We start from the raw sequence: 14,122 nt of genomic DNA, 5'->3' as shown, positions 1-14,122 counted from the left end.
TAAATATCGTAATTAGGACATATATAAACGATCAATTTTTGCAAATTATTATACATAATTTATCTTTCTTATGCTAAATCAAATTTCATATAATTCTGGATGATAAATTATACATTATGAGATTTTTTACTTGCAATTAAGGACCAGTTACACTGACAAAATGCTGGCCTTTCTTCTGGCTAACATTTTATACCTGATCATAACGCACTCGATGCACGAAGATGTGAAAAACTTAGAAGATATTTTTATCGTCATTTTTTCCCTACCTATGTGGCCGTAGATACAGAAGAAAAGGCGAGGGTATTTTATTTTCGTCAATACGGTACAGTTATGGTTATTATTCAATGAACTTCTACATTACTCGGTAGAGAGCGTTACATGATAGGGTACGTGGAGTACTCTTCTCATGTGGACGAACATCATTAACGAAAATTAATTAGAGTCGAAGTTAATTTGATTTATTTTTATTTTTTACGATGTTGTTTAAGAAAATATTAAATAGTAAAAAATTTATTCAGAGAATTGTCACATATTAAAATTCTTTATATATATATATATATATATATATATATATAATTACATTATTATGCAATTAGAGGATTAGCCAATAAACTCAATTTATTAAAAAATGAAAAAAAATAATATTCCACTTTTGCTTTAAATATAAAAACATCAGTGTACAATACAAAGAAAATAAAAATGTAATAGAGCATTTACATTAAACGAAAAAAAATCATGAAATAATTACTATACTGACCAATCAAATTGAACGATAAAATCACTTTCGGCTTACCTGAAACAGAAAAATTTGAGTATTAATTACACAATTAAATGATTAGTTTTATACCAACATAAAATTTTAAGAAGTACATTTTTTTTAAGGGATAAGAAGTATGGAAATATTTAATACCTTTTAGAACTTCATAAAAATTTCTTTGTTGTTACTTTTGAAAAAGTTATACTTTCAAAAAATTTCGTTTGGAAAAAAAAAACAGAAGAATTAAACAGAGATAAAAGAGTTAATTCGTTTTTTTTTTTTTTTTTTTTTTTTTTTTTAACTGAATTTTTACGGGCATCGACTGCTAAGGTCATTAGCCCTCGTCACATTCTTTAAAAGAAATTATTATCTCCATCAGGATCGTCATATGTAAGGGTGTAAAGGGCCCTTACATTTTATTTAAAAACACAAACTTCACAATAAACATTAAAACATGAAAGACAAGGACAATCACAAACACTTACGGGGTGTAAAGGGCCCCAATATTAAAATTTGAGATAGGTTCTCAAAAGACCATGAACTTAAAATTAAAATTAAACTAATCAATACCATATCTTTCTTTCTTCTACGAAGTCTCATTTATAGTTTGCTTAAGCACCCTCGGGGCGACCAGAACCGCCGTTGAGCAGTATATCAGTCGTGCCAGAGTGCCGTGGCAGTTGAATCCTTCTTCTATCAGGCCATAGGCATGCACGGCGTACACCCATAGCCTCGCGCCCTCAATCCACCCTTGAGGGTTTCCCATGCCATCATCGGACACACCCCGACTCACTGCTCTTGAATGCAGGTGAGCCTAGGCAAGAGGGCTACCTCCCGTCACTATACGTGCCACGCTTCGAGACTCCCTTATATGTATATATAGAACTACCGCTTAGAGTATTTCTTACCACAGCTTTAAACTTCCATTTTATAGAATTTTAAGAAGTCCACTGGCGTGTAAAAATGCAACTATCTTTTCTTCATTTCCATTATCCAGATCAGCACTAATATTATTTGTAAGACGGAACCTCTTTCTGAGGTCCTCATATATGGAACACTCTTCTATTAGATGCTTGATTGTCAGTGTTTTATTTTAATTAGTTTTTATTAGTTTTAATTAGTTTTTATTAAAGTTATTATTATAAATATATCTTCTATTAAATATTATATATTATATTGTATGTTATAGTATTATTAAATAACAATGTTTAAATTTTAATGTTACAGCAATACCACGAATGATCTATCTACTGGACAAAGTTTAGTTCGGGCTTCTAGACAAGCAGCTGCATTACTTGGCCAGGGACTCAGAGCAGAACTCATTGAAGCTAGATCGCGAATAAGAGTGACTGTAAGTTAAAAAAATAAATAATAACATATACTATTAATCCGTATTCTAAGTAAAACGTAAATTTCCTTTCTGTAAGAAAGAAATAACTACTCAAGAATTTTTTCCTTTAATTTGTCTTTTTTTTTATTTGAAGGCGAACAACTACTGGGATTTTGTTTGAGAAATCCGAGGAATAAACAGCTGAACTATTTGATAATTAAGTGCTTCTAGCAGAGTGTAAAAAAAAATGTTATGTAGGCTTTATCATAAAACCGGCTGAAGTGTTAGAAAGAATTCCAGAGTGCATAATATTTCAACGTAGTTTTGTTATTCCGTAGGCATATAAACGATACAAAGAACTGTTTAAACATATTTTTTATGAATGAGATAAAACTCAAGGCTTTGTAGAGTAAATCCAGTAAGATAGAAGGTAATTTTATATGAAAAGACTACCGAATGAACTTTGCACTAAAGATTTAAGGATATCGCATCTGTTACGGAGCGAATACAAAGCGCAGGATCTTACATAAAAATACAATCACAGCGCAAGGAACACATATGTAAGTACTCTAAATATAAAAAGAGGAAACGTATCTATATTCTTCTTCCTTGGAAGCTACAGCAGGAAAAATATATTAACTGCAAGATGCAAATGTTACACGTAAAGCGTAAAACCCTACAACTCAATAAAATAATATGATATGAAACTTACACACAAAATAAACTATTTAACTAAACATCATATTTAAAAGAAAAACATAAAAAGGCTAAATATACTATTTACATAAGAAGCTACAGAATTCCGTAACAATATCAGGACAAGCGTCGTTAAAATAGCGCAATCATAACGTCGTTAGAACAGAATCATAACACCAAAACAATATGGAATAATATTTTTTTTTTGTTTTATAGAAAGTGAGTCGTTTTATTTAAGTTTGATTCAATAATATTTGCCAAAAAATAAAAATACCGAATTTAATAATGATTAAAAATATCTTATACTTTTAAAATCAAAATATTTATTATTTATACTTAGATCCGAATGAAAACTGCATCCAGTTGGTATATCTACAAAAATTAAAAAACGATATTATTTGGTAATTACAATTTGTAAAATATCACCTCCAATATACTTTGAAGTTCGGTATATAATATTTTACAAATATCTTAATTATTTAGGTTTTTGTTTGATACTTTAACTCGGAAAATTAGTCAACGAGTTTTCTATATTTCATTTGATAAATTATTTATTAATGATTTATAATAATAGTAATAATATAAATAATAATAACAACAGTAGATTATACATTACAGTTAAATTTTATAAAAGAACTCGCTTCGCTCGCCATTCCTAATTTTCCAGGGGTACCGGCGCCCTGGACACATGCAGAGCTACTAGCTTCAGTCACCATTCGCATCTATCCAAAGGGATACAACCCCTGGATCCCCTCATTGTACGTTATCCTAATGATAATGAAAATAATACTGATAAATAGTAATTAAAGTATTTGGGCTATATAGAAACCTAAAAAAGAAAATCACAAAAGATAGAATAAAAGCAACTATTGTATCTAAGTACACAACTTTGACGACGGAAAATTCATAACTTATTTCTTTGCCATGATGGCAGAAATATAATAATGAAATAAAAGGATTAATCTAATTTTTCATTTAATTCACAACTTTACCCTCCTCGGGGACGAAGAAATAGTTAATTTTTTTAAATATCTTAACCTTCAAGGAAGCCTCAGTCGATGGCTTTAATCCTTTCCTGGGATAATATGAATGTATTCTGCATATTTAAAAGTAATCGGTCAGTTGGTTCTCGCGTAATGCGATAATAAACGAACAAAGAAAAATTATGTGTACGTACATTTCCGAATAACCATGAACTGTTAGATCGAAAGTGTACTCGATGCATGCAAAGTTAGCCTTTAACCTGTAATAAATACCTCGTTTTAATTTTTTAAATCAAACGATTGTTTGAAGAAATATCATTATAAGAGCACCCCATTGCACATCCCCAAACACCGCTCCGTTTGTTTTCTAACAGCCGATATTGATAACTGGTCTAACTTCCAACCAGTTGCTCACATACCTCATAACTTTAGCCTTACACATAGTCCCAGCGGGAAGATCATTATGTTTAGACAAAAAAATGTTAAATGTATTAATATTATTTTATTTAACATAAATTTAATTCTATTATTTTTGTAATGTTATTCATTCGATTGATTAGAATCATTCAGTTCAAACCCAGCTCATACAGCGATAGAGACTCACAGTTGTAAGTTTATTAAATCAATGCATTAAAGTTTGTGCTTCAACCGATAAATCTCCACTACTACATACATATATTTTTTGTCGAGATGAAATATATCTAAAAACCGTTTTAGTTATGCCAAGAAACATGGGTAAAACTTTGATTGCGATTGATCGTGTAGTTCTTTTCTTTATCACAAACAAACAAAAAACATTGTTCCTCTTTGTATAATAGGAGATATATATATATATATATACCAAATATATTAGATAGATGAAATGGTCCAGTGCAATATCTAAGATATTATCTCATTATATTTATATATATATATATATATATATATATATATATATATATAATGAGATAATAATTTAATCATTGCATGTAATAATAAAAACAATAATGACTGACTTACACTTTTATGCGATGAAAAACGTTTTTATTTACATGTTTTACATGATTTTTATTTATTATTATTTATTTATTCTTACATGATTTACTTTTTTATTTACATGAATAGTCCTGTATGTTGAACAATTTCATCTTGCTTCATCTTCAAATTAGATTAATAAAAAAAAAAAAACAAGTAATTTAAATTTATTTTTTATTTATTTTTTTTTGTTTAACCTCTGGGACCACTGTTATGTATTGCTGCAGAGGATGAGATGAATGATTTGTAGCGTGTGTGAAAAATGCCATGCCTGAAAAAACCCGGGAACTCCGGGTGAAAATAAAACTTAACCTGTAGTAAATTATCCCAACGGGTTGGTCTACTGGTAAACTCGTCTTTGACAATCAGCTGATTTTGAGGTTGAAGATCTCATTTACAAACACTAATAAATGTAGTTGCTTTTATTTGGATTTGAGTACTAGATCGTGGGTACCAGTGTTCTTTGGTTGTTGTGTTTCAATTAACCACACGTCTTAGGAATTGTCAGCCTGAGCTTGTTCAAGATTATATATACATTTACCTGTACAGTGGCATTACACTGATAAGTCGCTAATGCCTTTCATTGTTTTTGTGACTGTAAGTAAATGCATAAAAAAAATTTAAAATATAACTTTGAGCCGTAGTTTAAAAGTAAATTAATGTTAAAATGTCATCATAATTTGATTATATGAAACAAAAAATGTTTAACTACAATTAAAATTATTTTAAGATTACATTCTAAATAAAATTAGATGGAGAGATGTTTACCTATTTAAATGTGTTATTATAAAAAAATTCTACTAAAAAAAAAAAAAAACAGAACAGTTTTATCAAATAAAATTTATTTAAAACGGAAATCATATTCTTTTTTCATGAAACAAGATACTGATTTATAAAAACGTTGATGGAAAAATGTTCGTACGCTATATTAAATGTGAAACTACACATACGCGCGTCTAAATTGAGGGGATTTACTAACTTGTGATGAGTTTACAAAAACCTATGCGTTTAAGCCAATGAAACGTTGATGAACCGATGTAATGCATATCTCTATCTACGTACAAAGAATAAAAACTGTTAAAAATGTTATAGCTTTTAATTTGTAAACGTTAATTTTTTAATATTTAAAAAAAGAGAAAATAATTTACGAAGAATTAAATATAGTTAAAAATAATTTTGTTTTTTTTATAAGAAATTATAAAACAATTACTGTACATGAAATATTTTTTTCAAAAGATTATTAAAACATGTCAAGCTATATTATTCGTTTAAATATTTGTGAAATATTCATTTTAGCTTCGATTATTTGGCTCTACTTCAGTGAAACGATTCAAAACTCTTCTGATATTATAATAATAACCGTGAAACAAACAAGATCGATCTTTTATTGTCTATTGTTAATATTTTATTTGAAATATTAATATCATCGGATGTGAATGAATTTACGGAATTTTGTTTTAAAATCCTACTTTACATTATGAACTGAAGTAATTGAGCCAGTATCGTCGCTGATTGATAATTTACTATAAATAGATTTGACTACAGCAAGAATGTTTTTTTTTTTTTATATGTTTCAAGGAAGAGTGAGGAAGGTTTCATTCAAATATGGGGAATTTATAGCTTATGGCCCAGCCGGATCAGATATATTTTATTGGTATCTGTTTTTTTTTTTCGGACTATATTTTGTTGAATTTTTACTGATAATACATCCTACCTGGTGATTTAAAGAGAGAGATGTATAAATACAATATTGCGCATGGGTCCCGCCATCTTGCCCCGATTCAACAAAATTACATTAAATATCTAGGCTTTTCAAATAAATGAATATTTAACTTAAGCGGTTAAATTAATTTTTTTTTTATGAGTAGATCATCCTACCAATAAAATAATATCATTTGAATTATTGATAGTAATTAAAATAAGAGAAGGTAATAATTGCTAATATTTGATAATGTTCATATAATAATTATATGAACATTATCAACATTAGTATAATTAACATTATAATTAGTATACAATCTATTAATGCTGGTTCGATCTCAAGTAAGTGTTTAATCAAAGAAGGAACAAATTTATGATACCACTAAATCCCCGTTTTTTACCAATAACTACAGCTACTTTTAACATTCAAACACTTAAATCCCACGCCTTTCACTGTCTGCAACGTTTCAGTGCGATTGAATGAATTCATTTATGCATTTAATGAATTTTTCGGACCATAGAATTTATTTCTGCAAAAAAAATTGTCAAAACTACAGAATTTGATACTGAGTAAAATTATATGAACAAAGTCCACAGAAACCAAAAGAAACGTATGATATTCATAGTATATTAAAAACATAACATATCAAATTTTTTTTTGTATTTAAATTAAAGAAAAAAAATTCCATAACTTTTAGTAAAACTTATATGTTTATACGTTTAGCCAAATTATTTTACGCCAAACATAAAATAGTGTGTTTTCCAATTTCAATCTTTTGTATTTTACACTGTATACCTCAATGACTACTAAAAGTACAGTTCTGAGACCTATTGTTTATCATTTTTCAGATAAAATTTTATATAAAACTGTTATATAAAATATTATGTTGTAATTAAATTACCAAGATTCGAGGAATACAGTTTGGCATAATTTTAACGTGCAGAAATCAGGGCAAATTATTTGCCAGCCGACACTCGTCAACGAAGCGTTACTGAACTTATGTTTATGTTATTTTTATTCATTGGTTTTGCAAGTAGAACATGTCCTGAAAGGTATGGTGACTTATTTGTAACAACTAAAATGTTTTTTACAAACAAGTTAATGATGATTATTTATTTCTGAGTAAAAAATTTATTTTAATAAAATTATAAGGAAATTTGAAAAAGGATAACTAAGAAATTATTTTTAATTTGTAATAATTTTTTTCTTTTCTCATAAATTTTTTTTCTTTATACTCTATTATTATTATCATAATTTTTTTTTAATAATATTAAGACAAATTTGCTTACAAGCTACTAAATGCCAAATTTATTTACTGTAGTTATCATAAAAATCGTTCTAGTAGATATAAAAAAATTCGGAAATACGTTTATACGAGGTTTTTAAATAAAGTAATGAGACTGATTCAGAAAAATTTTTTATTACAATCCAATTATAAATGGACTCTATCACTTTCGAAATAGTTCCCTTGGGAAGCAACGCAACGCTTCAAACGGTTTTCCCACTCATCATAATAATGTTGTTGTAACTCAGAAACCGGAATATCCTTCAGTTGGTCGGTCACATTTTTTTTTTTTTTTAATGTTTTCTAATGATCCAAAATGGTGTTCTTTGAGGTGTTTTTTTATAAAGTAGGGAACAGGAAAAAGTCGCAGGGACTCTAGTCAGTCAGGTGAGTAAGATAAGTGAGGAATAGCAGGAATTTTTTTCTTTGCCAAAAACTACTAATTGAGAGTGCTGTGACAGGGTGCAATGTCAGAGCACTAAGTAATAACATTTTTTTAGAAAATCAGGATAGTTTCAATTTTTTCTAGAAGATCGCGGCACACATCCACCCTGTTGATTTTCTGTTTAACAGTGAGGTTTTTTGGGACCGATTTTGCACAAACTTTTATGTCCAATTCGTCTGTCAAAATTTGATGGATTGTGGTACGGTTTAAGTTCAATTGTTCTGCAATAATTCTGATAGTTAATCGCCGGTCATACCGTATCAAGTCAACATTTGCTCAACATTGTCGTCACCTTTTGACGCTAACGTTCTTCCAGAGCGTGGATCGTCCGCAACTGATTTCCGGCCATCTGAAAATGCTTTAAACCATCTAAAAACTTGGGCTCGTAATAGAGCGTCATCTCCATAGTTCTTTTAAATTATGAAAAGTTTCGGAAGCGGTCTCACCGAATTTAATATAAAACTTGATTGCATAACGAAGCTCATAATTAGTATCACTCATTTTTGTAACGCCCACAAAAACTCGTATCATAAAAAGTTTGTTTACGTCCCATGTGGTAACAATAGTCTAAAAATATTAATAGTTAATATAAATCAGCTGTTTATATAACCATATCTTTACTAATAACTTTACAGTGTTACCAATTTGGCTACCAAAAAAGAACTAGTCTCATTACTTTATTTACAGACTTCGTATACTCTGATGAAGGATTTTTACGTATGTACTTCAAGGTATGTAGGCTGATGTAATTTTTTTTTTTTTAACTAAAAATATTCATTTTAGATTTTTTTTTTACAATTCAGTATTATAGAAAATATATTCTACAGAAAATGATTTTTTTTAATATTTCTATTTATCATCGCATCAACAATTAAAATCATTAGTGACTTATCAACGTAACTGCACCGGTAAATTTGTAGCCTTGAACAAACTCAGGTCGACTATACTTGAGACGTGTGGTTAATTGAAAACCAACCAAGAAAGTACACTGGTAACCACGAATTAGCAATCCGTACGTAACTACTTTTACTAGGATTTGAACCTTAGAACTTCGACTTTGAAATTAGCTGATATAATACGTAGAGTTTACCATTAGACACACCCGGTGAGTTAGAAAATGATTTTGTTAATAAAATATCATAAATTAAAAGAAAAAACAAGAGATAAATAAACCAAAAAATTACATTTTTTAAATTTATCAAAAATTAAAAAAACACTACTACCAAAAAAAAATTGCTGACATTGTTCTGTGATATAGGATAATTACTAAGTAAACTGGATAGGCTGGAAAGGATAACTGCCGGTCTTATTTAAATGAATAGTTCTGGTCAAATTCTTGCTGGACTGTTTAAACATTAACTTTAGCAATTATCGTAAAAACGACAATTGTCTTTCGCTTACAGACGTCTTTTGGTCACTTTAATGTTATTGAATTAACATCAGAACTGCAGGGAAATGTTAATTCAAAACGTGGAATTTTGTATAGAATTTTATATGTAATAAACTATTATTCCGTTTTTTAATTTAAATGAAGGAAACTAATTATTATGAATAATCATTCAGATTTATCTTTTGTGATTACGAGTTTTGTATTTGTAAGAATTTCTGTTAAGGACAGGATCAATCATTATTATAATTATTATTTAATATAATTATTATTATAATTTGCTGAATTAGACTTTTTTGTCGTCACTAATTATATGGATATATATTTTTGTTTCATAATATGGTTTTACATTATTTTCTAGTAACAGATGTACATTTGTAAACAGTACATTCGTATGCTATGCAGCTTTAAATAAGGCTCATTTATGAGAATATCAGTTAATTTTTGTTCTTTCAGCTTAGTGCCATCGTGATTTTGTATTTTACTAGTTAATATTTTGTTGAAATTTTGGAAATCGGACGATTTTTTGCAGAAATAATATAAGAGTACCCAATTGCACCTCCCAAAACAGCGACCCAGAAACACCTCGTTTGTAACCGGTCTAGCCTCGCATCACCTTACCGCTCTAGCCTCATTCGCAGTCCCCACGTGAAGCCCATTATTATTAAACAGAATTTAATATTATTTTGGTTTAGTTAGCGAAAATTTAATTCTATTATTTTGTAATAATATTCATGAGATTGATTTGAATGATTCTGTTCAAACCAGTTCATTAACTCAAAAGTTCATTAATTCAATTAATTAGGGTTTCTGCTGAAACCGGCAAATCTCCACTACTACATAATTACATATATATGAATAGGCTATGATACTCCTGGTAACGAACGATTCCAACACGAGGTCATACATCAAAATCGGTTCAGTCATTGAGCAGCTACGATGGAACAAACATACATACACCCTAAATTACATTACATTTCTTTTTTGGAAGTCACGTAAAAATCGTGATTTAATTAAAAATAATTTTAAACATAAATATAAATTTCACATTCCATTATATATATGCGATTTGGTTAACTTTTAAACGTGATGTGTATAAAGCCGCTTAGTTAAACAATCTTTATCAGGTTTTTACATAAACATAAAAATTAAACAGAATCACAATGTAAAACATAAAAAAACAACGTCAGTACGTGACACTAAAGTTTCCTTCCGATAGAATAAATCCTAGAAACGTTTTGTCAGAATGTGTATTTTTCTCGTGTTTTTCTCTCTACATTTCAATCAGGAATTTTTTTATGCTTAGCTGAAAATAAAATGAAGATAATAATAAAAGCTTTGTATATGAATATAAAGTCAAAAGCATCAGAAACAATAAAGAATTAAATATGTCATAAAAAACGTTCTAATTATATATTTTTTTTTATCTATGAGAATATGGAAAATATATAATATGGTTAACTTATCTAAACGAATTTTAATAGTTTATACAGATAAATCCTATGTTCATTTCTTAAATATGATCTGAAATATTTGGCTTAATTATGGTAACATAGTATTACACAAATCCGTTTTAAAAGGATATCCACTAATAATTATTCATACTGCTGCTGAAAACAAACTTGTACCTAATATTTTGTCAAACAAAATGAAAGAAATTATAATCAAATTAATTACATCAACTAAGTAATTTGATACAACAGATGCTATACTTAATCTACAGAATAAATTCATGGTGGGTTTAGATTTTTAGCTATACTTAATCTACAGAATAAATTCATGGTGGGTTCAGATTTTTAATGCTCTATAGTATAATATATAATATACAATATGAACACACGGTCAACCGTAATACCACAATTGTGTTTAAAAGAAAATAAAATCTCAAGTAAATAAAGTACTTTAAAACGTAATTTGTATAAACTCATAAAAATGTTTATAAATGTTCAAACTAAGATTTAGTTACTAATACGTCGTTGATAAAATGTTTAAATTCAAGGGTATGGTGTTTGTTAAACCTGCACTAGCCGGATACTAAACCTATACAGCTAATATAGGCAAATGTAAAAAATAAATAACGAAGAAAAACGCTTTGGTTAAAATCGCAAATATGATTTAATTAGGTGAAAATTTCTACTACAGAATTTGAAACATTGATTCAAAAATATAAAAAGTTAAAAAAATCAATTCCAAGCGCTTTGTTGTTTTTGAGTCGTTTTATCCCTGTTTTCACTTCTGTTGATGTATAGCATCAGTGGCTACATATTCCAGGAGTTCCAAGGTTGGAGGGTTTGCCAGTGGAACAGGTGGCGGCTCATGGTGGTATAGGTCTTGGAAAAATTCTTTCCATCTGTGTAGTCCTCCGCAGGAAATTAAACAAAGTTTCCATCGGCTTTCCAAATATTCTAATTAAACGTCTTAAATTTTCCACTTAGCCGTCTAAGTATTGTGTAGAAGATTTGGTATTCACGTTTTTTTGTAGCTTCTTCCAGTTTGGTGGCCATATCATTCAATATGCTGCACGCTCGGCCTTCAGTTTCCTTCTTATCTCCCAGTTCAATTTTTGGTACTGTCCATAGTCAACTAATTTTTTAGTTTACCCTGATCGAAAAAGTCGAGACATTCATCTGATTGTGCATGTGTCCGGTAGCGTATTGTAGGACAGATATTCTTGGCGCATCCTTGTATGACTTCAGCAATTCGGGTTGAGTCAGCATCCCCGTCAAGTTATGCTAAAATGGCAAACTAGTTGGATAATGCTAGTTAGAATTTGTTCTTACTAGCTGACTCAAGTATCTCTGACCAGTTTCGCTTTACTGGTGAGGGTGCCGATCTTTTCGCAGTTGTAGCCTCAATTGTATCGTTTCACGTACAAGGTAATGATCGAAGTCGAAATCCGCCCCACGCATTACTTGTACATCTTTGATTGTGGCTCGATGGCTCGATGACTTTGCAATTGGGGCACGCCATGAGAGTTGGTGCTTCTTTGGGTGACAAAAGAAGCTGTTGCCAATTAGTAACTGGTTGTCTGTGGTGAACAACAGTAGATGTAATCCATTGGTATTGCCGAGCGCAAAGTTTTCAAGGGTGGTTTCCCTGCCAGTCCTATAGGCTCCTACATGAGGATTTAGGTCACCAGCAACAATGATAAGTATGATTTTAGGAATTGTGTCAATGGCATTCTGAAGTTGAATGTATAAGACGTCTTTGGCATCATCTTTACCTGATTCAGGTGCACATACACAGAGATGATATGTCTACGGATTATTCCAGCTAGCGTTAAAACAGCTAAGCGGCTAGAAAAGAGTTGAAAGGCCAATACGCTCTTGGTCGTTTACTGATCAAGCACAAAATCAACGCCGTTGGTGTGTACTTCATCACCAGAATAGAATAATGTGATCACTTCATCAATATCTAGCACCCATATTGTCATTGTTCATGAGCTTATAAGTCCTGAAAACGCTGAGATGTATGCTTTGTAACGTATTAATTCTCGTGCAATGCCTACATTTTACAGCTTGTCGGCAGCAGACAAACCTTTCTCCCTTTCTAGTTTTCACTAGGATCCCGGGCTTAGGACATACCAAATATTAATCAAAGAAATAAAAATCACTGTTAGTGCTGAAGTATAAAAAAATAATCCTTCCAATGTAAATCAGTCTATAACAATTAAAATTAAATAAAAAATAATCATAAACAAATCATACCAAATGTTAACAAAATTCGGGTAAATAGACCCTAGCAAACACAAAATGTTTCCAAAACATCGATTAAATAAATAGAGAAATACGTTAGGCGCTCAAATATGGCATAAAAATATCCTTTAAACATAAAGTAAAATCAAAGTCTAGGAAAAAATTAATCATTAAATAACTGCCTTAATAAATATTAATACCAGAACAAACAATAGCAACCGATTTCTTACCACAAAATAATTAACTTTTAAGCAATATTTCATAATTAATGCAGTAAGTATCCCCCAAAATCCCAACGGAATTCAATTAGTAACCTGATTAATAAAAACTATCCAAAATAAACTTATTACAAAATAATTTACTCTATCTCAGAAAACTAGGCAACCAGTAAGGTTACCTATATGTGAAACTCTTGAAAGGGTCTTTTGACTTATCCAATATAACATAAATCATTGTCTAAAACACAAAACACCATTATCGGGACATCTCAAACCCAAAAATGTAGAAACATAATATTATTCATTTGTAAAATTATAATTGTAAACTAATATTTTTCAGATGGAGGCCCGTTCAACCTATTTAGGTACATACATTTATGGTTATGATATTAATTCTTCTTGATTTACTCATCCTGCTTCTTTCAGCTTTTAACATTTTGTACTTAACAAAACACACGTTCAGGATTATAATATTAATAAATATTTTATAATAAAAATCTCTTTCTCAAAAGATTTTGATTATTTTATTACTGTAAGAATATCAATTTATAATTTGCTTATGCCACTTTTGAATTAATTAAACTATTTCCAAAAATGTTTTTTTTTTTTA

At 29.6% G+C, this 14,122-nt stretch overlaps 1 protein-coding gene across 1 annotated transcript in view; it reads left to right on the top strand.

Moving 5' to 3' along the window:
- Positions 1–14,122, top strand: part of LOC142318424 (dehydrogenase/reductase SDR family member 11-like) — a 164,788-nt gene that overhangs the window by 105,045 nt on the left and 45,621 nt on the right. The window contains exon 4 of the mRNA XM_075355010.1: positions 1,985–2,108. Within this exon, the coding sequence (XP_075211125.1) occupies positions 1,985–2,108 (124 nt within the window). The remainder of the gene's footprint in view (positions 1–1,984; positions 2,109–14,122) is intronic.

Source organism: Lycorma delicatula, chromosome 1, assembly GCF_047948215.1.
Source record: "Lycorma delicatula isolate Av1 chromosome 1, ASM4794821v1, whole genome shotgun sequence".
NCBI classification, from domain to species: domain Eukaryota; kingdom Metazoa; phylum Arthropoda; class Insecta; order Hemiptera; family Fulgoridae; genus Lycorma; species Lycorma delicatula.
Note: the sequence above shows the minus strand (reverse complement) of the source record. Positions and strands in the feature narration are given on the sequence as shown.